The sequence below is a fragment of the Panthera uncia genome, assembly GCF_023721935.1.
Source record: "Panthera uncia isolate 11264 chromosome A1 unlocalized genomic scaffold, Puncia_PCG_1.0 HiC_scaffold_16, whole genome shotgun sequence".
Taxonomy (NCBI): Eukaryota; Metazoa; Chordata; class Mammalia; order Carnivora; family Felidae; genus Panthera; species Panthera uncia.
In genome coordinates this window covers 35,101,236-35,127,055 of record NW_026057576.1, presented here as the reverse complement: position 1 = coordinate 35,127,055, position 25,820 = coordinate 35,101,236, and the positions used below count along the sequence as shown (strand labels likewise).

Here is a 25,820-nt window from a genome sequence, read left to right as displayed (position 1 = left end):
GCGAGTGGATTCCATTTAGTGTCTAAGCCGGTTTGAGTTGGGTTTTCCATTGTCTACAACCAGACACATCTTGAAAGATCTGCTGCAAATTTTAAAAGGAAGGGAATGCCTGGCTTTTAATTGAATTACATTTGAAAAAGCTAGCAGAGTGTTAAACACAACATATTCAAGTTTTCAATACTTTTGGCTATCACATTTAGCAACTTTTACCTTACCAAGAACTGCTAATTGGCTACACATTGTTTTTGTATGACATGTGGCAAACTGTGTCAGTCAGGTTATTCTGTAATTATGGGGAGGGTCTTCAGTATGCTGTGATGCTATAATATGGGGTGAATACCAGACGAACAAGAAAGATAATATTCAGCAAATAAAACATACAGTAAAACAATGTATATAACAGCGCACTGGTTTTATTGATGGCAGAAGAAAAGATTCTCTTTCACTTGTAAAAGGTACTTGCTTTAGTTAACTTAGTATTTTTCCCATTCTCCATGTGGGCTGGGGTTTTTTCCCTCTAAAATCTGTTGTTCCATTCTCCAATAATAATATCCATCATGGCTGCACCTTATTTATTCTGAAGGGAAAGTAGGCGGTCTATCAACAGGTTTTGACCAGGATGTTTCAGTCAGTGGCTCCTTTCTTCACAAAGACTCTATTTAAAAAGAGAGGGGGAAGGTGAGATTGGATCCTCAAGTTGACTTTTCCGTACTCAAGATACACTTCTGCTGAAACATACCTAAATGTGGAGCGCTTGTATAAACATTAATAGATCTCAAGTAGAATACATTGGGCACTGCTATCTAATTTATAAACATAACTTCTATAAATCAATATATAAACAAAAATAGAAATCTTCCAAAATAATTTTTCTTCTAGAAATTCTTAGAGCACATGTCTGTCATCGTGAGCCCTATTATTGCTGGCATGCTGATTTTAGGAATTTGGATTAACTGAATAGTATTTAACAGAGGATGGCCTAAAAAAGATATGCACTCTCCCAGTGAACCACTTCTACCCGCATCCCACCTCCCTCCATTTCCCCTTTGAACACCTCTGGATTGGTTCAGTCCACACAGGTAATTGATGGGGGTCTGTCGCCCGCTCCCAGTCTTTACCAGGCACTGCTCTAGGTGAACCTCTTTGGGTGGTGATGACAGACAGAGCTGAGAGAAGCGGGGAGAGAAGCTGTTTGCCCTGGTCGTATTTCAGCCTCATGCACTAAAGAACACTTGGGCAGGGGCGGCAGAGTGCCCTTGCTGCATACAAACAGCTCACAAGTCTTCCGAAGTAACAGTGTCCTGCTCAGAAACGAAGAGCTTCGGGTATTGCTATCCTCACATGACGTCTAGCCTGCTGGCACCAGAGGGCTCTGCAGCGGCTATCTTTAGAGCAATAATTTCCCTGACCTTGATTTGCAAAGTGTTGCAAAAGGATGCTGGATCAGATTAAAAAAAAAAAAAATTGACATTTAAAAATGTATCTTTTACCAGCTGAAAGCTAAACCTGGATTTCGGAAAAAACTAAGTCACAGCATTTAGGTAATAAGTCTATGCATGGCTCTTGGGTTTGTGGTTTCTGGCTGATACGTGAAAGCCTGAAGACCATTCTTTTGTCACACAAATAAGAAACTGGAAGTGAATACTCAACGTGAGTCAACGTTTATTAAACGGCTTCCTGCGCCGAGCACTAGCCTTGGTGGCCTGGTGGTGGGTAGGGGGACTTCATGCTGATGTGTCTTACAAAGTCTTCCCACCCAGGTCTGCCACTCCTCTCTTTTCACAACGGGATGTGCACTCTTCCACTGGAATGCTGCGATAGCTTCTTACAGTCTTTCCCATGGATTATAGGGCTGTAACCCACCCCATATCCAACAGCAATATTTCTTAAGCTTAATTTTCATCACATTACTCTTATTCAGAAGTTCATTGTCACCAAACACATCAAACTCTTAATGCGTCTAAAGCTACATTCTTGAGTCACCACCAATCCATACGTTTAACATGCACTGTTTGGGTTCACACGTTCTACTCTTGCCACTCGAGCCACTTCCTGTGAACTCTGCCTCTCCCCCTTCAGTCCTCCTCGGCCTTCAGAGTGTCTTCAGAGGGCTCTCCCCGACCAAGAAAAAAAATGAAGCTTCAAACTATTTCTGAGCATTCTCCTGCCCCTGCTAATTGGTACCTAGTTCCCAGGACTCCAGTCACATCAGAAACCTCTTCAGATGCACACAGTTATGGTCGGTTTCACTGATAAAAGAATTGGGTATAATTTCTCCATCCATAGCTACTCATATTTCTGAGTTGTCTGTGACAATTATAACAAGTCCAGGAACGAGAAGTTTGGTGTTTGGGCCCTCTCCCCCCTCAAGGCCCAGATCTGACTCTCCACCACGTTGTCTCAGACTTGGGCCTATCTGCCCACGTCGCTCCCTGAGACCTCCTTCTCCCACCTTGCCCAGACCCCCAGGGAGCTCCTGCTTTTGCGAGTCACTGACGGTGTGTTTGGGACCAAGACCAAGTTGAATCCAACTCCCTCTGCACCTCGAGGGGAAGTGTATGGGCACGTGACGAGGTGGTGGTGGTGGGAGAGAGGGCTTATAGGAAAAACTCTCCAGGACAACCAAAGAATGTGTAAATTATGTAATTTACAAAATCGTACCAAAAACTTTATCAAAATACACTTATTTAATAAACACTTACTGAACAGCTACTATGTGTCATTCATCACCTAACAAAGTACCTGAAACATTAAAAAAAAGTATTACTATGAAATTATAGATTTTTTAAAAGTGAGAGTAGAAAGTGCCTGAAGTGTTTCTTACTATCTTGAATAATTTTAGATAACAAAATCTGAGAAAAATTTCAGCACATATTAGAATTCATACTTATATCTGCTGGAAGTCAAATGGCCAGCTACAATGCATATCTTCTTTTTAAATGCTTAGGTTAATGGAAACCAGGAATGAGGAAATAAAAATACCTTTCCTCTCAAGAAGAAAATAATATATTGGGTTGCGTGACAAGAACAAAAAGTATAATTCTTACTATTGTTGAACCTCCCATTCACAGACAGTATATCAAAAAGATAATTCTACTTCATAATCTTTCCATGTTTGAACTAAAATAAAAAAATAATAATTGTTTCAACCAAGATCACGTGTCTTGACTATTTATTTTTTGGAGTAAATTTTGTAGTGAGAGGTTTTTTTTAGTGATGCTATCATGAAACTGCCCCCCACCAGCAAAGTTATTCTCACTGATGTCAGGAATCCAGAATCTCTGTGTCACACATTTCCCACATCAACAGTACAATCCAAAGCAAGCATCTGGGAAAAATGGGCATTTTAAGCCAGGGAGCAGAAAACCACTAACACTGGGATGTTTCAGCTGATTGGGAACAGTCTGCATTGTACTGTTTGGTATCAATGAGCCACAATTACTATGGGGCTATGGTTCCTGATTTAGGCAGTATGTTCTTTTTCAGAGGTAATTTTCCATGGAAGCCTAACCTAGAAAACATATGAAAGAAACTAAAGAAGGGCCAAGAGGATGTTGTTCCAGGCTTCTGGCTGCAGCTTTACTCACTCTCACCATCTCCTTTCCTCCTTTCCACTGGTAGCCCTGCCAGGCCCTACCCCCCTTCTATTCTGCGGCCTCAGGACACCCTTGAGGAGTCCCAGTCCTGCATCCGCTGCTAGGGAACCACTACCCTAGAGCAATCAGGAAGTTGAGAACCTTCGGCTTTATTTTATTTACTAAAAAAAATATTCTGAATGTTTTATTCATTTTTGAGAGAGAGAGAGACACAGACTGCAAGTGGGGGAGGGGCAGAGAGAGGGAGACACAGAATCCGAAGCAGGCTCCAGGCTCTGAGCTGTCTGCACAGAGCCCAGTGTGGGACGTGAGCCCACAAACTGTGGGATCATGGCCTGGGCCCAAGTCAGGGGCTTAACTGACCGAGCCACCTGGGCGTCCCACTTCAGCCTTATTTTAAAACCTTGGTTTAAACAATGCAAAGCCCTCAGAAAGCTATGAGGGAATTCTCAGTTTTCATTCACCTTACATGTGATTTCATTGTAAGCAACTGAACTTATGTCAAAAGTGGATGTTCAATCTTGTACGGTGTGAAGCTGCAGAAGTCATTATCTATACTTTGACTCTGCTTTGGTCAGTTCTCGCTATAGAAAAATGCCCAAAGTCGAGAATCAGTCCTTCTGTGATAACTATGGATGGTAGGTCACGTCTGTTTACTCGATGGCCTTGTATTAAGCACAAAGAAAAGCCCGTGATAAGAGAAAAAGTTGGTACTCTGGCCTGCTCAGGTAAATCAGAAGTCAGGTAGCACCAGACTTCCACTCCAGGCAGACTACTGCACAAGGGGCTAAGGACCAGAAAACAGAAGAAAACGTTCCTTCACTTAGGATGACAGAACTAATTTGTAACCAGAGAAGGAGCTCCGGAAGAGCTGAAGGGGATCTAAGACTCCGGGACAGTGCTGCCCAGCACAGGCACGATGTGAGACACACATGTAATTTCAAATTTCCCTCTAGTCTCATTAAAAAAAGCACAAATAGGGGAAAGTAACGTTAATGACATATTTGATTTAATCCAATCTATCAAAAATACTCTCATTTCAATACATAAATACTGCAAATTACCAATCTTTTACTTTTTTAAACTAAGTCTTTAAAATTTGATGTGCATTTTTCATTTACAGCACATCTCAATTCAGACTAGCTGCAATTTCAAGTGCTAAAAAGTCACAGCTGGTTTGAAAAATTGAGAGTCACTTAGGAGGGGGGGAAATACAATGTGGATAACAACCTCAACAAAATGAATAGCTGAAATGAGAAATGGAGAACAATTTCTTTAAATTCTCAATGGTCTTGTTACTGAGAAGAAGAGACTGAGAAAAAGATAAAGTTAAGTCTAAAATAGTCTCATAGTCTTTACAGTGATATATTACAAAAGCTGTAATGGGAAAACTCTGAATATATTCAAAAATCCTGGCATAATGAAAAAACAGAGATGTTACCAAAGACAGCAAAAGTATCACCTTCTAATAACACATTAAAAACTAAGGTCTTTGTTGATCAAAATGAGATGCCTTCGATTGCTCCCATAATTTCCTGACTTTTCTGTTATACTTCTCATCCTTCCTATTGAAGATGATTTTCAGATAGCAACTCTCTGAAACTCTAAGATGAAAGTTTCTGGATCAATAGCACACAGCCGCCACATCACGTCTCAGTAAGCAATCATGTTACCTTCATCCAATTTCTGAAGATATACAATGAAACATTTCCTCTTTTTTAAAAAGGACTGAAATTAGTTAAATAATAAAAAACCTCAATTATCCAAGTTGGTGGTTATCTGGTCCTTTGTTTTCTTTTTATTTTCTTCCTGCTTTCAAACTTACTGATATTTTACTGATTGGCATCACCTCTGACAGAAGAGAGTAAGTATAGAGAAAAGAGGGGGTTAGGGGTTATACGTGTGAGGAAAGATTTGGTGCAAAAGTAGCTTGTGACTATGGTATAATCTTACATACTTTATAATTGAAAGGTCTGAAATATCAGTTTTTTCTATGATGTTATAAAACATCAATAATTGCACTTACACGTTTAGCATAAATAGCATCTTTCTTTATATGGAAACCACCTCACAATGTCAAGTTTACCTTCTCATATTAGTTCCGCGCCCGGGGAGGTTGGTAAAACTGCTGTGTGGGCCTAGTGGATCTTCTTGGCTGACCATCACCTCCTCTGCGGAACTCAAGCGTTTGGTCATAGGTGCCTTCTTCCTCCTATTTGCAAAGAATAGTGATTTAAACATGTTCAAAATAGCTCCAAGTTTCCTAAGTTAATAACTCTATGGTGCCGATTTTGATATGCCCTCTTAAGCTGCCTTGGGATTCACATCTGTCAACTTTTATAACAGAGGGAGGCAAGGGGAAAGGAAAAAAAAAAAAAAAAAAGCAGGGACATTGTTAAAAATCTTTTGGTCCTTGATAACAGAAGAATGAACTTGACAGTGGTAAGATTAGAATCAAATTTAATTTCAGAAAAGGAAACTATTTCCACATAATAATAGCATGATTATCTCACCAAATGACTTGACACAAGGGCGTGAAAACACAGAAAAGCAAGCATTATAATAAAAATTTTCCTGAATATTTGGGCTTCTAAATATTTGTAGGTATTTGTCACGGAAGGGGATTTTGTAAGATATGGAAGAGGGGTGAAGAGCCAGAGAACATTCACCAGCTGTCTGTCCTCATCTGATGAGATCTCCAACATCGTTAAGAACCTTACATCTAGAGACAGGAAAAAATAATGGATTGGAATGAGGAGGGAAATACAGTTTACATATAAAGAAAGCTTCATGCAAGACATAGCAATCACCACAGTAAGACACAAACTACTTTCTTCTCATTTTCTTTCTTATTGAGGGGATACATCTATCAGCTCAAGGAACAGCATGGAAAAATTAGGATAAGCAGATTAAACAGCAGAAAGAATACAGTTAATTGTAATATTTGAAAAGAACTTAGAAGCAACAGAAATGTAGCCAAAGCCACACTGGTTTCTTACTGAGTGCTGCCACCCTGTAATTTTAGTATTTTTAAATGAATGCAGCTGTGAAGTATGCTCCCTCTTAAAGACAGAAAAAAATTGGCTCTCAGTTTTGTTTATGAAAGGAACAGCATCTATTTCAAAAGTAGAGTTTAAATTCCAACTGAATTATCAGAACATAATAATTTGCATGATTTTGGAAATGTATCCCACATCTTCCTCCTCCTCACTTTATCTCTGAATCATCTTTCCCAAAAGATTGCTTTCTTTTGACCCTATTAATAACATAAGAAGTTATATGAGAGACTGAGTTCTATTCTTCGAATTTTACGGATCCAACTATTACAATTTTACCTGAGAGAAGCAGAAATATGCTAAGATAATTTGATCAAATCCTATCATTTAGAAATGATTATTTAATATATGGCACAGACATAACTCTTATTCTTAGGCATCCTCCACGGTATTCTTAAAGAACAATTATTTCCATTTTATACAAAGGACACTGAAGCCCAGGAAAACTTTGTGACTTTGCCCTAATACTTCTAAGGCAAACCTGGGTTTTGATTCAAGTGCAACTGAACTGCTTAAATGTTTACATCTCAGCCTGCATGTAAAAAGAAATAAACCAACAGCCAAAAATTAATGATCATCCTTAAGGGGTCATCATCACCTAAATAAGAGAATGGAGAAATGTGACAATGTATCGGCATAACTCAGTAACTGCCTCTTAGAGACAAACTTTCAGGTTAGCTCTCCTTTCCTGTGTCCCTTTCATTGACAATCAATCTCAAAATGGTTAGAAGTGTCAGATACTAGGTCTATAATTTAGAATATCAATTAAATGCAATAAGAAAAATCACAAAGTGTTTAGGAAAGGAAAGAATTATTTTTAATTACTCTGGTCACTGTTTTGAATGATGATGGTCAAATATTATGGCTAAATTTGAAAAAAGGCTATTTAATTTTATGACATAGGGCAACATTTGAAGCTTTGCATATTAACTGAGAAGAATGAACATATATTTGTTACTGTAGTAGATGAAGTAATTATTTCAAGAATTAGAATGGAATGCTGCTTTTTCTCCACACCCCACTGCGGAACTGGCTGAGAGGACATCTAAAAATCTATAATTTATCAATAGAAAACACTGCTAAAGGTAGGAAGCTACATTTGTTGAGTGAGGGAGCTGGATCTATATAATATGGCATTGCTATTTGAAAAGCTGTCTCTACTGTGTTTAAAAGATTCACAGACTATACTAGCCAGAGCCAATTAGATGGTTTTATAAAGATGACCGACCATGAGATTTCTTTCACGTTATTTGATGTCTTCACCATCTTTTTATGCAAGATAGAAGCAAAAAATAAAAATGATTCTGACAGCTTGGTTTTCAGTGATCGTCAAAGGCACAATCTTGCCTTTTTAACTTTTAAATATTCCTCTTGCAGAGTACTTGAGGGCAAACCTGGTCACCCACAGAAACTACTTCGTATATTCCATAGCTAGTCATTTTTAGCACCGAAGGAATACCTCTTTCCATTTTATATAATACACAGCTAAACTTAATAGGTGAGTTTACTTGGAGTCATCCTTGAATGACATTTATACCTAGTTCTTGCTCCTAACTTTTCTTCCTCTTTTAGGTTTTGCTACTCTGTAATAGATTTAAAACTCAAAAAAATTAAATAATATGATAGTTCAAAACATATTTTTAAAAATCTGACACTATGTTTGAGCTGGCACTGTTCTGGAAAGCCATATAGTCTTGTCCCTCCCCTTAGATCTGACAGACAAGGAATCTCTAAACCCTGAGAAGCGAACTCAGTTTTCCATGTCACAGAGCTTATTCAAGGAAGGGTCCAGACCAGCACCATTCTGTTTCTGACTCTCAGGCAAGATTCTTTACAAATTCTGCGATAACTTTCATAAAATGAAAGTGACCAATGTCATCTTCACCTAAACTTTGAGATTCAGAACTATTTTATTGGGACTCAGATTTTTGCCCCCCTAAACCATGTTTTCAGATTAAACCTGGTTTAAAAATACTATATAACTAAGATTCAAAATGCATCCTCTTTTCATGCCAATATTTACTAGTTTATTGCTCCTTTTATTAAGAAGATATAAAATACAATAATCACTGTGTCATCAAGCATGAACGGAATGACAGTTTGAAGAAAATAAAAAGTCCCAGGACCAGTGCAAAAAGGAGATGACAACTTCACCTATGAAACATGTTTGACAGGTCACATCTTTCTTGAGTATGATCTTCAGCATACACTGTATCTGGAGTGAGAACACAGACAAATACATCTTCCCTCATTTATAAATGAGCTCTGGTACAAAAGCTCATTGGAAATCAGTCACTCGGAACCTGAATCATACCTCAGTAAAAGGTATGCAACATTTAAATAGAGGTAGGGTTCTCTGTTCTACAAGGTGAAGTGCAAAAATAACAAATCAAAAAACAAACAAAAAAAACCCCAAAAAACCCCCAAACAAAAATTAAAAAAATGAAAAAACAAGGTGAACCATACAAATGAGTATTTTAAGGAAGGTGCTGGATCAGTGGTTCTCAACTGAAAGTGATTTTTTGCCCCCCAGGGGACCTTAACCACTGTCTGGAGACATTTTTGGTTGCTACAACTGAGGGATGCTACTGGCATCTAGTGGGTTTGAAGATATTTCTGGTTGTTACAAAGTGAGAGGGTAAGGTGTAGGCGAGTTGTTACTACATCTAACGGGTGGAGGCCAACGATGTTGCTAAATATTCTAAAAGGCACAGGGCAGCCTACACAACAAAGAATTACCCAGTTCTAATGCCATCAGTGCCAGAATTGAGAAACCCTGGGCTAGGCCAAGGGAGGAGGAGGAAACTTCCTACTCCTAAGTGCCAGCCTGGAAAATAATTCTGAAATTCAGGAAGCTTGGGTTTGCCACCTTTCTTGTCTGTCTCTAAGGCTGAAACGCTAACCCAAATCTCTATGGAAATTTTGTTGTGTGTGTGTGGGGGGGGGCTCTATTTGCCAACAATGCCACATTTTCCTCTGCTTCACTGACATATTCATATATCTTCTTAAATTACCATTCCTTCGGCATTTTCCCACAACCATGACTCTGTGAGGAGACAATCAGAGATTATTTGGTTGGTGAGTGGGGAGCAGGGATGGCAATTCTCTTCATAAAAAAACTTAGAAAAACTTATTACTACTGTCACACATCTTTTAATAGGTATTTTGTGTGTAATTTAATAAAATTTCTTCTAGTCAGTTCCTTCTCACAGAATTTGTATAGTAGTCACAAAAACATAATCCAGCATATGAAATGAACACCATGTACTCTCAACAACAAGCCTTGAAATTTAGGATACTCTGAATAATGAAATATTAATGAGTACATATCTCTATCAGTGATTCACATATGAGTCACTCACCCTGTGAATTTCCAGGCCACCTTTTGCCTGCCTGGTGAGCTTCTGTAGCCAGTTTATAGAAATATAAATTCATTTTAATACAAAACCTAAACAAAAGTTAAAGACAAACTTGCTTTCCCAAAACATCATGTAATAAAGGCAAAACTATGGAGACAGTGAAAAGATTAGAGGTTGTCCAGGGTAAGGGAGAACAGAGGGATGAATGGCAGAGCACAGGGGATTTTTAGGGTAGTGAAACCATTGTGTTATGATACTATTATGGTAGATACATGTTATTATACATTTGTCCAAACCCACTGAATGTACACACCAACAATGAAGCCCAATGTAAACCATGGACTCTGAGCAAATGCATTACTCTAGTGGGAGATGTTGATAATGGGGGAGGCTGTGTGTAGGGGTGGGGGGCAGGGAGCATATGGGAAGTCTCTGTATCTTCCTTTCCGAAGATTCTAAAACTGTTCTAAAAAAATGAAGTATATTAAAAAAATAGGCTGTAAAATAGGCCATGTCAGTGGGATACTTTGTGCCTTGAATAGTGCTGATGATGTCGTGGATCCTAAATATTTGATAAAATGTTTCTTGACATGCCTTATTAATAAAATGGCACATTTCAATCCATTCAGATTCTTCCTGTGGTTATCAGTAACTAGAATATGACAATTAAACTGCTTTCATCCTTGGGATGCCATGAGAATGAATTAATGTGTGAAAGCCACTTTGAAGTTTATGGAGCTTTCTGAATTGATTTTTAGGTTGTGCTCAATTTTGATTATACCTTGGATATTTATAACATTTCCTCTTCATCCCCACTGAAACTCTGACCTTTGATTTTATGTTACAGTCCAAACAGGTGAAATAAAGTATCTCTGCCCCATTCAAAAACAAGAACAAAAAATCATGTAAAGAAGAATTTAAAATATTTTTAAGTAACCTATTTTAAATCAATTAAACTAACATTCCATTATATTAGAGTGACTTAAAATTGAAAGTAAAAGCTGGATTGGTTTTTTATTTTCTGTGAAGGTTATAACATCTGTGCCCACTAGAATCATGTATTATGATCAACGCTGAACTTAATTTACCAATTATTCTTGTTTAAGAAATATGTTCCAATTGAATATTTACAGCTGTATCACAAAACAAACCAGGCTTGTGGTAGCCTGGAACCACAAACTGTTTTCTATAAAACAGAAAGTTTCTGTAAAGAACAGTAATCCAAATACCTAAAAACTATTATTTGCTCAAGGAATTAGTACCGTAACCTGAGCTAGAACACAAGTCTTCTGACTCACAGTCCTGTCTTTCACTCTGCTCCCAAAGAATGAGGGTGAGGAATATAGTTATAATGAATGCCAGAATTGGAAGAGGAATCGGAGATACTCGAACGGAGCAGATTACATTAAAAAATATATATATCAGAATTATCGTTTATATTTTGGGTAAATGTGGCACTCTGGCTTCATATGAAATTTTATATAGAATTTCACCCTAAAGTAGATGGGCCCAGGTTACAGTGAGTGTTTTACATGTGTTAGCAAGCAGTATCCCCTTGGCTTTCTCTTCCTCAGCCCCTCCAAGCTCTGTAACTCCCTATGGCACAAAAACTAGCCCCATCTAGTTCAGCCTCTGCTGAACACGGGGAACTAGCTGGGTCGACTGACTTGATGAATATAAGAAAGTGTGGGGCGCCTGGGTGGCTCAGTCGGTTGAGCGTCCGACTTCAGCTCAGGTCACGATCTCGCGGTCCGTGAGTTGGAGCCCCGCGTCAGGCTCTGGGCTGATGGCTCGGAGCCTGGAGCCTGCTTCTGATTCTGTGTCTCCCTCTCTCTCTGCCCCTCCCCCGTTCATGCTCTGTCTCTCTCTGTCTCAAAAATAAATAAACGTAAAAAAAAAAAAAAAAAAAAAAAAAAGAAAGTGAGCTGGTGGAAGAAGAGGAACCAAAAAGTAGGCCTCTGACTCCGAGTTCGGAACCCTTTTGCCTTTGCCTTCTATCACAGAGAAAATCTAAACACTTCTTTTGACTTCAATGAATTAAATGCCTCATTTGGTAATAAAACCTTCTGCACCTAGGTGAGGAAAAAAAAATCTCAAGTTTCACTAACATATGAGAGTGTCATATATAACCAAAATAAGTAATTTTGTAATAGACTAATTTCTCTATGTTTGAAACTTTGGGTAAAAGAAGGTACCATTTTAGAATTATACCACTTAGAATTAGAGTCTCCCCTTCCCTCAGAGCAGATCTAAGATCATCCCTTTAATACGTACCATGTCCAAGAATATTTTATTTAAACCAGGTATTTTATAGCAGAAAAGAAAAATACTGATTCAAGACAAAAAAAAAAAAAATAATCTGATTCAATCTGATCTAATTACTAAACAGCTGTTCCAAAATGCATGGCCGACAGAACCCAATGCTTTCATTCCTGTATCACACAGGATTTCAGGAGAAAAATGAGACATTTCACTGTGGTTCTGATCTTTTCAGAAAAGAGTATATTTTTTTAGATTTATACAAAAATTGAAATTGTTGATGATGCTATATTAGGAAGTTATCAGAAATCTTAGTTCAAGGATTTTACTCCATGCCCTGCCAGCTAGAGCACAACCTACATAAGACAACTAACTTAACACAGAAGAAAACTAGATGTTTAAATGACAGTAAAAGCAAACACCGTACTCTTCATCACAGTCCCTCCTCTAATTTCATTAAGATCACCGAACCTTTAATATAAAGTAGACAAGCCATTTTTGGCAGTTTAGGCACTTAAGGAAATTGAGCTGAACTTCAAAATGCTCCATCCATATTTTAACTACGAGGATATGAAAAAGAGACTAGTAAACATGTCACCCTTACCAAATTGCGAAAGTACAGACACTCCTACATTCAAAAACACACCTGAGTTTATTTACAACTTGGAACAGAGAAAAAGGAAATGGATGTTTATTCCATTGTGTGCCTGGCATTTTGCATTCTATCTCATTTAATCCTTGTAACAGTGCTTTGAGTTACCTAATCTCACCTCTCTACAGATGAAGAAACAAAGTAATTTACCCAAAGCTATATAAGTGGCCATGCTTGAATAAGACTCCCGGCTGTCTGCTCCAAAGTCCTTTCCATTGCATCACATAGTGCATATTTACATATCTTGCTTCAGACAGTTTGGCTTACTTTTTTCTAATAGCTAGCTTAAGATCATTTTTAAGTAAACGGATGGCCTCTGTCCCAAGGTCTCTGTCCTAGCACAAACATCATTTACTGGTCATAATCTTTGCTGAAATACTACAGTGAGGTCCAAAGAATGAATATATGTTTTATAAAAATGTGCACCTCTCTAAAACTCACTGGCTGCTTTAGCTTAAGATTAAATAGATTCCAAAAGCTTGCCCAGAAATCAAGGTACGGAGCATATCCTGCTCCCAGATATGCCGATGTACTCAAAGATTTCCTTGAGAGTTACTTCATGACATTGGTATTTGAGACCTCAGTCTCTTAAGTCAGATCTGAGTCTCAGTTTAGCCTCTACCACTTTGAGGCATGTTACTCAACTTCTCTTGGTCTCAGTTTTCTCACACAGAAAATAATAATGAACTCATAGGTTTACATGGAGAACTATATGACGTTTTAATACTTAGGAAGGGTTTATCAAATAAGCCTTCTATGTTCTCTACTGTTGTGAAATAAGTAACCGTTTGACAATACAATATATGTGCCTACTTCAATTAAACTATCTAGACTCACAGACTTTGCTAAAATTTAGGAAGTTTGCTGCTATTCCTCAGGTTGTTTTGGGCAGATAAGGAAAGTGGAAGAGTCACTGGAAAAAAAAAAAAAAATCAAAGAGCCAATGCAAGGAGGAAGATTCTTGCCACACACTTGCCATTTTTATCTACTGAAATTAAAAAAAAATGATCTACACATTAAAACGAATAGTTTGTTTGTTTAATTGTTACTAGTTTAATTCTATTGTTACCACTGGTTTTGTTTCTTTGGGAGGTATTTTTTTAAAATTTATTATAGAGAAAAAAGGAAAATAGAACAAAAAAGGGGAGGAAACTGGCAAAGAAGCACTCTTGAAAATCAGTCAAAAGTTATAGACATGATTTGCATAAAATCTGAACATTTTAAGAGGAAGCCAAAAATAAGTTAATGTGATCAGTCTCTTTGAATATCTTGCCTTTAGATCATACCCTTTAAATTTTGGTAAATGCTATAAAAAGGAACCAGTTAGAAACACTATTTAAAAAGTTGTACAGCAATGACAATTCATAATAGACAATGCCTATCTATGTTGATCTGTTTTTAGGTCAATGCCTACAAATTATCTATGCAAAAGCAACCAATGTTTTAGAATATCTTATGGTCAAGACATATGAGCACTAATCACAAGTGGTTAATCATTTCGCTCTCATAATTTATATCATTTTTACATCTTAAATGGGCAGGCTAATATAACACAATTTAAGATGGGTTAACTAATTCTTTCTCTGAAAGTAATGATTTCTGCACCATAATGCCAGAGCACTTCTTACTCTAAAAGTCAGCCCGATGCATATTATGTAACTGACCACCTGAGACAAACACTTACGGTATGCTACAGTGATGTGTAATACAGATTTAAGAAACAGAAATAGGAAAAAAAATCTCCATGTCAAATTGAGGAAATATAGGCCAGATCTTTGCCATTAAAAAGTATGGAAGGTTGGAGGAGGGAGGGGACACGTGACTTGACATGCTTTATTTAACTATAAGAAAAAAGTCGCCATGCCTAATAACACAGAAATGAAATCAATGCTGATGTGTTCACCCCCTTAATGAACATAAAGGAAGACTGACAGGAAAAAAGTTAAACACTTAAATCTTCAAGCAGATAGAGGCCCAATGTGACAAACATCATTATACATTTAAATCCCATTCATACCTAAAAACCCATACTGACAAAGTCTGCATAATGAACTGAAAATATTTCTCTTTAGTGAACCATAATAACAGATGTTTAGAAACCCTTATCCGTTAACAGGCCAGTTAACAAAGTCCTGTAGAAGGACTACAGGAGTCAGTGATCTGATCTCAGTACAAGATCCACCTACCGCCTTCAGGTAACTCTGGTGAGGGGTACTCAGGCTCTTTTAGGCTCTCTGTTCTGCACAACAAAGTACAAATCTGCATTTCTAGAAGTCCCACCTACATTTCTAGTTGAGTCTGTTTCCTTTGCCATATGAAAGATTTTAAGCTATTTTAAAACAAGTATTATATCTCTCTTCAGTCTTCTACTTTCTAGAAGCAAAAGACTCAGCTCTTGGAATCACTTGTCAAATACTATTATTTCTAGAATCTTCCATAATCTTCAATGTCTTTTCTTTTATTTCACTTTAATAGTTACTATTCTTTAGAACCTAGTTTTCAGATAATATTCCATGTAAAGTCTGCTTGGAACATAATACTATTATTTCCCATAGTGAACAAACTCTATATAAATCTATTAGTGCAATCTAGCCTTGCTTTAATGTTTTCAGCAGCTGCTCAATCACTACTTGTTCATATTGTGCTTGTCATCAAGCAGAGTCCCTATAACCTACTCGTAGGTCTATATCATTCTGTATTGGAAAATAATTATTTCCCCAATCTAAGGTCTTAAATTTCATCGCAATTGAAATCCATACACTAATGAAAGATATTATTTTGGCACAGTATTATCATTGGTGTATTCTGAATATATAATATTAAGTCAGTTTTTCCAACAAATGGTGATTTGGTGATCCTTCCTTCCTTCCTTCCTTCCTTCCTTCCTTCCTTTCTCTCTCTTTCTTTCGAATAGTGAAAATTAGGACTACTATCTAAAAGGGTAAGACCTAAACAGATGGCTAAAATGTAGTATAATCCTAAAACTAGATTCCAGGGAAATTGAGAGGATAAAAAGAGAGTCTCGGTTTGAGATTAAATTCTCTTAGCAATACAATAGTAAGTGAAAGGAACAAGTTGATTTTTTTTCTGCCCTATGTAAGATACTTTCTAGCTGATACTTCTACCCACATATGTCTTCACTTTTCCATTCAAAATTCTCTAAATTCATGAGAATTAAGGTTGAATAAACTGTTTGAAAGATACCTTAATCAAAACAATGTATCACATATTGAAGTACACATTTACTTACAATGCTGAATATTTTTATATATACTATTTCATTAAACTCCCACAAAAATCCTCAAATAGTTTGGTATCATCTACGTTCATTTACAGGTAAAACATAGGATCATGTGTGATGGTGTCAGTGAATCCAAAACTTGAATATCAGCTTTGTAACTTACTAGCTCAAAGATTTTAGGCAAGTTACTTCATGACTCTGAACCCGTATTTGTAGTTTCCCGTGTATGTAAAATGGGAATGCTAATAATTATTTCATAGGGTTCCTGTAGATATTAAATTGGTTAATGCAGCTCAAGAGTTATACATGGTGGTCTGGTGTATGAGTGTTCCAATTATAGTGAAGTCTTGAACGTAAGGACTCTAACCTTCATGTTCTCAACCATTTATTCCCTTTTCCCTCAATAAGTTAGTAGAGAAATAACATTTCATCTTGGTGTTAACTATGCTTAAATTTGTGGATTTCAGTATGCTTAAATTTATGGATTTCTTTTCCTCCCATTGAGATTTCAAAATGTTCAGTATATGAGGAATTAGCTTTAAAAAAACAATCATTCTCTTTCCAAGTTTAGGAGACCTTCTCAATCATTTTTGACGGTTAGATAGTTGAAGAAAGAGAAAGGTATCACAAAGATTTTCTCTAAGAATAATAAGGGAGAGAAACTTATCTCTGTCAACTCAGGTAAAGGAAAATTAGACAGCATATATCACCTGATTTAATCAAGGCTATTAAACATATTATATTTTCCTGTAATAATACTATTTCTAGTTTACTGAAATTCAGGAACTCTGTTTTAGATGTTCAACACAGGCTGGGAGAACTGATAATATACTCTTGAGGGTAATTTGCTCATCATCTTGTACAAAAGAAGAACATAATACATATTTGTTCTTATTAAATATGTGTTTTGTTCTCCTTGTTCGAGAATGAAGCTATTTCTCCTTGTCCATAGAGTCACAGTGGAACAATGACAGCAAGGACAAGTTAGGAAGTATTATAGAGTCAAAAGATTTTCTTAGGTTTTTCAAACACTTAATATGTGCCCTTCTGAAAAGAATCAAGGTAAAACAATCCATTTTTTAATAATTCTAAATTCATCCATAAGATTATTTAACATATATTCCTTTACACAACTTAATACTCCTCTCTTCTCTCTCCCACCACCACCCCCGCCCCCCCACCACACGCACATGATGTAAGCTGCTTATTAAAGTAAAAAGTAAGGCAAGTAGGTCCTCTGGACTAGAAGGAAAGGCCAGTAGACAATTAGTGATGATGTCATTTTTGTACAGGAATTTGCAAAACTGAGGATTACTAATTAAGGCTTAACAAAAAAAAAATCAGTAAGACTAGGAATGTTTATGATGCTCTTCAGAGTTTACAAACTCTGAAAGTATAAAGTGTATGATGGTAGTCAAATTTCACTTTCATTACATATGAATAAGGACACGACAGTCTTTTAAAAGCTGAACTGAAATAAGAAAAAGCCTGTCCAGGGTTAAACACTAATTTATGCAATCCCCGGTTTTGACAAGAATCCTGTCAATGGCAAGCAGCAGGTACACCGACAGCAGGATGGGCTGAGCAGGTTTGTGTCAGAGTCAGGATAGGGGTCGCCAATTTATGAAGGCTGTTGCAAACATAGGACTTCAAAAGTGTGAAGGAAAATGGTTTTGCATTAAGAAAATGATGGAAATTTTATAGCTTTGCAGGCAATACTATTAGCTTAAAAGAACACAGTTCTTTTAGTTTGTGGGAAAAACTAGTTTACTTTTAAAAGATTTGTGGATTTTTATATTAGGATTGCATTTTAAAAGTCCTAATACAGAAGTTCATTATACTAGTAACATCCTAATAGAAAAGAACATTTTAAAAAGAAGTATAAAAGAAAAAGGAATTCATTTGAAGAAAAAGATGGGACAGGGAAGCAGTCTGGTTTTCCTTTGAAGAGGGATAATTTGGGATGGACATGCAACTCCTGATTTGAAAGTTCCAATTAGTAGCTGCTGATGTTGCAATCCAGGATCAACAAACGTCACTTTAAAGAGATGGGCAGTGAAGGAAAGCTGCTCTTTCCACAGCCTAGAAAGAAAACTAAAGAAATGGAACCAACAGTAATTAAAAACCTATGTGTGAGGCGTTTCAATCATTCAATGACTGAACAAAACGCTTATTGAACAGCTACTATGATCCTTACAACAACCCTATCAAATTGCATATTTTTATTGCTATTTTTCAGAAGAGAAAACAAACCTCAGGCTAAAAAAGAGGATATATCTTGCCCAGGTTATGCTGCTCTTTTCACACATCCCAGTGGATGCAGAGGCTGAACAAGAGAATTAGATTGTTCATGTTAAACTCTTCGAAGTTTATACAAAAAGATAAAAATCAGGTGCTTTCCATCTAAGTTGCATTTTAAGCACATCGTGAAATTAATAAAATAAAGTAGATATAATAACACTTAGGTGCCACAGTTCCTCCTGTAAAGCACCAATTATCCATAATGCTATCTACTCTGAAGGACTCAATTGAGAGAACAAAAGACAGTGAGGTGGTTACACTCTTCATAAGCAGCAACTATACTTTACATGAATTAAAGTAAATAAAGAGCTTAGAATCATGTCTGGTACAAAATTAAGTGTTCGATAAAGTGTGCTATTATTAATGCTTCACAAATGTAAAGTTCTATTCTTTATAATGCCACATAAAACATAAACAGTTTTTCTTTCAGTGGTTCGAGTCAAGCAATTTGACTATATTATCTTAGTGAATTATAGAAGTTAAAAACCTAACACGCAATGCTAAATGAGCCTCCAGGTGGCACTTTACATTTCCAAAGTGATTCTTACAATTATCGGTGTTAATAACCAATGTCAAATATAAAAGAGAGGCTGAGAATCTGGTCAATTAGCAACATACTCATTTTTCTTCCAGTGAAGAAAGGAACCCAGAGGCAAACTTCTTTACCAGGGCAAATCCTATCAGCCTACCAAATATAGAAATTGTCTTTATAAAATTCATCCAAGTTAATGTTCCCCACCTAGGTATCTACAGACGGGAGCATTAGTACTCCTGAGAACATGACTATGAGAAGGAGAATATAATAAAGCAGTAAAGTGTACCAATACAAACTATTACATGTTCCAAGATATTTATCCTCAGGGGCTTGGATTAACACAAATAATTCTGTTGTATACTTAATTATCAAGGTCTTAACTTTACCTAAGAACTTTAATTTTTTTTAAATAAGGGATGTTCCTTAATTTCAGAATTTGATGCCTCACGTAGTAGTAGTATTATGCTTCTCTGTTTGAGTGTTTATCACATTCAGCAGCATAAACTTGAGACAGACTATTTTTCTAAGCTCTCTCTGGTCTTAGCGAGAGACTATAAGTTATTTAGGCTCTTTTTAGAAACTCTATCAATTTTGTGGTGTGGTATGTCCATGATGAGCCATCCCCTTTGGTGACAGAACAAGAGTATCCCATGGTAGTTTATAAATTAACTCCAAAACTGTGAAGAGTATATGTTCTTAACAGGATTACTTAGTTTCTTATTTGGATTGTTTTATACTTCCATAGCTAGTAAGTGTCAACTCTTTACAACTGTCATGCAAAAACCGTGATGAACATTAACAAAAATTCCTTATTTAAAACCATGTCCATGTAAGGAAAATCTTTCTCCATGAATCAGTCAGTAACAGGTGGACAGGTCAATAGACAGATGAGGTCTCACCAGATTAAACAGCAGTTTTTAAAAAATTTTCTTACCTTATTTTGTTCTCTAAATGAACAATGTAGTAACTATCACAGCTTTTAAAACACTAATATCTTTCGTGTGCTCCCATGCGTACACACACACACACACACACACACACACACACACACACACACTGTGTCTTAGAATGTTCAAGTACCTAATTAACATTTTTATCTATTTAATATATCACTTCCTGGCATCAAGATGAGCTCAAGAAGCCCTGAAACTTTGGGGCACTTGGGTGGCTCAGTCAGTTGAGCGTCCGACTTCGGCTCAGGTCATGATCTCACGGCTTGTGAGTTCGAGCCCCGCATTGGGCTCTGTGCTGATGGCTCAGAGCCTGGAGCCTCTTCAGATTCTGTGTCTTTCTCTCTTTCTCTGCCCCTCCCCCACCCACACTCTGTCTCTCTCTGTCTCTCAAAAATAAAAAATAAATAAAGATTAAAAAAATTAAAAAAAAAAAAAGAAGCCCTGAAACTTTGTTAACATTCCTAGGATTGTATTAATGTTAATGGTATGCTTAAATCCACCTTCACAGGGCATTTTCCAATACTAAACTTTGCTGAGGTCATAGAGCAATAATATAGTCATTATGTTTGTGCAGACTTTCAAATATCAGGTTCCTAGTAAAAACCTCTAGCGAAAATTGGCTAGGAGTTAACTGTTAGTTTCTGTTTAATAAACATGGAAAGTTCTTCTCATTTGTATATCCACTTATACTTTTCTTGTACTAAAAGACTAGAAACTGAGAATGAACTGTCACAGTAGGCTTTACACATGACTTTTACTAAGGGTTGAAAACTTCTGCTGTGAAAATACATTCTTGGTTAACTCCCTCTGTCATATTCCTGGGCAGTCTCTGAATCTTTACCTCGCTCTTCAAAATTCATCGCCTCTTCTTGATCTCATTACTTTCAACTGATGACCTGATTTTACTTCATAGAGAAGAGAGTTCATTACAGTTATTCAGCTTCCTTCCCTGAAACCCAACAACTTAACCTCGCCCACATCTTTATTTACTTCTTTCTCCTCCTTTCTCTAGTGTTCCTCAACATACGCGAAATCACGTTATTGTGCCCCACTTTCTTACCATGGCCTGGGATCTTAAAAATCTTTATTCCCATTTTTACAACTTCTCCTTCCTTCTTTGCTTCACTGTGCCTTTGATGTAAACACGCTTGGGCATTTCCCTTGAGCTCCTTTACTCTTTATTCTCATCCTCTATGCTCTTTATCTTCACAACCAAGGTCTTAAAAGTAGCCTACACTTCATTTTCTTTTTGCCCATTCTCAAGAAACGCTAAGTTGCGATCCTCCTGCACCAATTCCACTGGAAATGCATTCTACAGTTACCAGTCACCTATCGATTGCCAAATCCACTAGGTACTTTTTAGTTCTTATCTTCCTTGATGTTTCCAGCATTATATTTTATGGATTCAGCAGTCATTCTTGTTGGCCAAACCCCTGTCCTCCCTGGCCAGACTTTCCTAATGCCTCTCCCCACCCTTTAACGAATTCCCCAGAAGTCTGACTCCAGTCCTTGTTTTTCTCTTTGCACACTTTCTCTAGGCAGTCTTACCCATACTCTTTAATTTTGCCTAAATTTTGATAACTCCAGGGTCTCACCTCTTGCCTTAACTATTGCAATCACTGGTCTCCAGGCTCTCTGCTTTCACTGAAACCCATTTTCCATACCAGGCAACAATCTGTTAAATCAAAGATCACATGAATGGTAGGTACAGATTAAAGAAACATTTCATAGGAGAAATGTATATGACACTCTCCTGCCTAAAATCCTTCCATAGTTCCTATTCTGAGGGATAAAATTCAAACTCCTCACCATAACCCACCTTACTCTTCACGCTTTGACCCCACCTGCCTTGGCAGCCTCGTCTACTGACATTTACTACACCCACCTGTACTGTTGCCAACATACCTCACCCTACCATGCCCTCTAGAATTTCCCTGGTTACTCTGTTTTCTTACTTTCCTCCCTTTTTTCCCCAAACTAAGTTCTAAGTTCCTTTCACGACTTTCGAGATTCACATCAAACTTCATTCATCCAGAGTTAACAAATATTTATTGAGAGCCCCTTATGTTTCAGGTACTGTTCTGAATGCTGAAGAATTAGCTGAGACAAAGTGTTCTCACACTGACTTCACTTTGGGGGTTGGAGGCAGGACCAAGATGTGCAGAAAATAAAGCAGGGCAAAGGGGAAAGAGAATTTGTGTGATGGCACACTGCTGTTTTTATAACAGGAATAGTCAGGGAAGGCCTTGATTCTTCCATGAATTGGTTCCTGACTCAGTTAGGTATTCTGTGCTCTGCTCAGGATGAACAGGTGTTGGCTTACTTGCTGGGCTCCTCTGCTAGTCTGTGACTCCTTGAGGGCAGAGACTGCTCATCTGTGTGTTTCCACTGTCTAGCACATAATCATTCTACGGAAATGTGCTCACCACTGTTCTGGGTGGAGAGGTAAAGCCACATAACAAGTGCTCAAGAAACAGGCTGGTGGAATAGACTGATACATATTTGAAATTATAAGAAAACCTCAAAATAAAAACTTCACTTTTTACTTAATATTTTAATAACATATCAAATGCTAACCAGGGACAAAGAGTCAAACAAAATATTATAACTACATAGTAACATATTCCTAAAATTATGAATGGTAGGTAAGTACAGATTAAAGAAACATTTCATAGGAGAAATGTATTTTGCTCTGTATTTGAAAGCACTTGGGAGAGCCTGAATTCTGAAGGTGTGTAAGCATTTTGGGAACAGTATAATTAAGGGAGAATTTTGCAAGGAATTGGGGAGTAGGCTGTATGGACAGAATGAAAATAGGTGATAAGACTTTGCAGAAGTAACTCTATTTGTTCAGTTGTTTTCATTTACTAATTACAGACAGGAACAAGTTTAAAGACCATGGTATTTTATCATGAAAAAACCATAACTGCATTGCCATTAACCTCACTGAAGGCAAAGGCAAAATTAAAAATTAAAAGGTGATGTTTTGTTTCTCATACTTTTTTAAACTCTCATATTTTCAGATCCTTTTTGCAAATTTTAGGGATTTTTAAGACTAAAATTCCCTAATTATGATCAACTTCCTTCCTGCTAATTTTATTTTGCTTGCTTTTACTTTTTCAAATAAAAAATCATAATACAAAATGACAGAAAGTTTATAAAATTGAAAAAAGTGTATGTAGACACACAGAGTGTACATAATTCTACTACACTAAGCCATTATCTTGAATGTATTCTCATCCAAATCTATAAATTGGCTTTATTCACTCATCATAAATATTTCCCATGACATTACAGACTTCATAATGATCTTTTATGACAGCTCTATCATATTTCATCCATTAGTTGGAAGATCACTTATTTTACCATTCTCTTATTATTGTTAGGCATTTAGGTAACTTCTAGTTTTTATCACAATGCTGCAATGATCATCTCTCAGCAATTAGCTTATTTCCTTTGCTCTTTCCCTAGGAGAGATTAACAACTGTGGGATTATTGGTTTTAAACACTCTTTAGGCTTGGAAAAAATCAGAAGGATTACATCAATTTACACTGCCGTTGGCCATGTTTAAGAGTATTCACATCACTGCATCCTTGCCAGCATGAGCTTTACCTAATTTTTCCCCACCAACTCATACATTTAACCCTGCATGTAATTGTTTCAATTGCATTTGAATACTTCTAGAGTTCAATATTTCTAATTCTTAGTTATGAAAGATGACACTGCTACTTCAGCAAGAAACCATATTGAGCATAAGTCAAAAGGTCAAGGCTGTAAAAACAAAAGAAAATAAATAAAATCTTTAAGAAAGTTAATCTAATCATGGCATGATTAACTGTTATTGTGATCCATGATAATTAGGCATTAATGGCAAGCAGTTCACGGCAAGTGGCTATTATTGTTATTATTTACACATAGCCAGATCAAGCATTCTTAGATTACAGGGAGGGCTGGACCAGGTAGAGATTTAAGCTCTTTTACGCCCTCATAAAGATCCCTTGATCTGGAACCAGATGTGATCCAGAAGGCAAGTTCTCTTTCCTTCCTTAGCTCCACATAGCCTCTATACACCGAGCACCCAGAAAAGATCCTAGGCATTATGAGCATAGTTTGGCTGAGGGTGGGCTAGAACTTACTTTACTGAGAAGCAAAGATGAGGCCCAGTCAGATATAACTCGTTGAGAGTTATGGTCATTCAATCCCTTTTCCCATCTATGATTACACCTCAAGTCTAGGTTTTCAGTGAGACTTCTCAAGAGCTTTTAAATCCCAAACTCCTTGCATCTCTTTTCCCGCAGAGAAAGGACTAGAGGCACAATCATATTCCCATTTTCCCAGTCAACCTTACTAATTCATGGTCATAGGATTTAAGGTAATAGGATTTCCCTCTGCCAAAACATTGCTCCCCAACACTGTCTGAATATTCATGCAGTAGATTCTTCACGTTTCTAAGCACATAATTCTGAGAAGAATAAAGGAGAAAGGTAGGAGTGTGAAAGGTAAGAAGCGGTAACAGTCATCCACACTTCATGGTGAAATTAATTTAACTAGACTGGTTTTGTATTCTTAGAATATTTAACTCTGAAGCATGCAGAAGATAGGAATAAGAATTCCAACATGGAGAGGACATAGGGAGAAGCAAAAGGAATTAAGTCATTTTGGGTTGCTTTAAAAATAACATAGCTGAGGACACTATACTATGGAACAACAGGGAAGAAGGCCAAGGTTACAATGATAGAAATGTATGTTTCTATATACCTTGGGAGTTTACAAAGCACATTTCCATTGATCGTATTACTTAATCCTCACGACAACCCTGTACTGAAACTGAGACCCAGAGATATTAAGTAACTTACCCAAAGTCACTTAGGTAGTAAGTGGCAGAGCCGGGACTCGACCCAGGTCTTCTGATTCTTCCTGTGCATTTCCAGCTCCCCTGGAGCTGAAGCAGGGGCAAAAGGGAGGTGGAAGTAATATGCCCAAGACCAGCCTTGCCCTCTCCCCTTCTTTTAAAGGCCAAGCAGAGCAGACATGTAACTCTTGCAGTGGCCTCTTTGCATCAAATTCTCTCAGGATACAGCACACAGAATCTGAAAATGTTTCTCAGGCTTGGGCTCAAGAATAGCACTAAGTAGTAAATGATGTCAGAAGTAATTTTGGCAGTACTTTGCCACTGATGTGAAATTTACTGGAATCTCAAAGTATAGTAATTCTCACTTCAGAAAGTAAAAAAAATTTTTTTATAATTGAAATTATTCAAAGCAGTTTGTTTGAAATGTTTTGTTTAGCAGTTTGAGTCAAACCTTTTTAAATTATACCATTATAAAAATTATTTTGAAAAATACCTAAGAACCCAGATACCAAATATATATTTAACCCTACTCTATGGCCATTTTTTTTTCTATTTTAATCATCTTCCCTCAGTGATTATTGTCATTAAAGCAATTATAATCATTAGAATGGACAGAATATTCAGTCTTTTTATATCCAAGTATTTTCAACAAATTAATAGGAAAATGTATCATCTTCTTATAAATGAGATGTAAATCTCATATTTCTAAATTATATCGAAAAGGTCTTTAATGTAGCCTTTTATAATTAACTTTCTATGACAAAGTTTAGAGTTTTCAGTACCTAGTTTCTTGAATAGTTCCTTAATTTTTCTTAAAGAATTATGTATTTTAATTTCTCATCTTGATTACTTACATTTCAAATAAGTTTTAAATATATTCAATGAGAATTTTTTTCTTTTCTTATTTCCTAAGAATACAAGGGTACAATTTAAATCAACTTGGCATTTAACCAACTTTTTATCACTTCTAGATCTTTTTGTACTCAGCTCCAGTACATCTGTCTCTAACAGTCTT

The 25,820-nt window shown here is 36.8% G+C and overlaps 1 protein-coding gene across 5 annotated transcripts in view; it reads right to left on the bottom strand.

Annotated features, from left to right (window-relative positions):
* Positions 1 to 393: 393 nt before the first annotated feature.
* Positions 394 to 25,820, bottom strand: part of TDRD3 (tudor domain containing 3) — a 160,721-nt gene continuing 135,294 nt past the window's right edge. For 4 of the 5 annotated variants that reach the window (XM_049647042.1, XM_049647038.1, XM_049647040.1 and 1 more), the window contains 2 exons: positions 5,683 to 5,808; positions 394 to 655 (listed from right to left, as the gene is read on the bottom strand). In XM_049647042.1, coding sequence (XP_049502999.1) covers positions 5,692 to 5,808 — 117 coding nt within the window. In that variant the 3' untranslated portion in view covers positions 394 to 655; positions 5,683 to 5,691. Of the gene's footprint in view, positions 656 to 2,702; positions 2,743 to 5,682; positions 5,809 to 25,820 lie in introns of all 5 variants that reach the window. The other variant, XM_049647039.1, reaches the window with a different exon arrangement.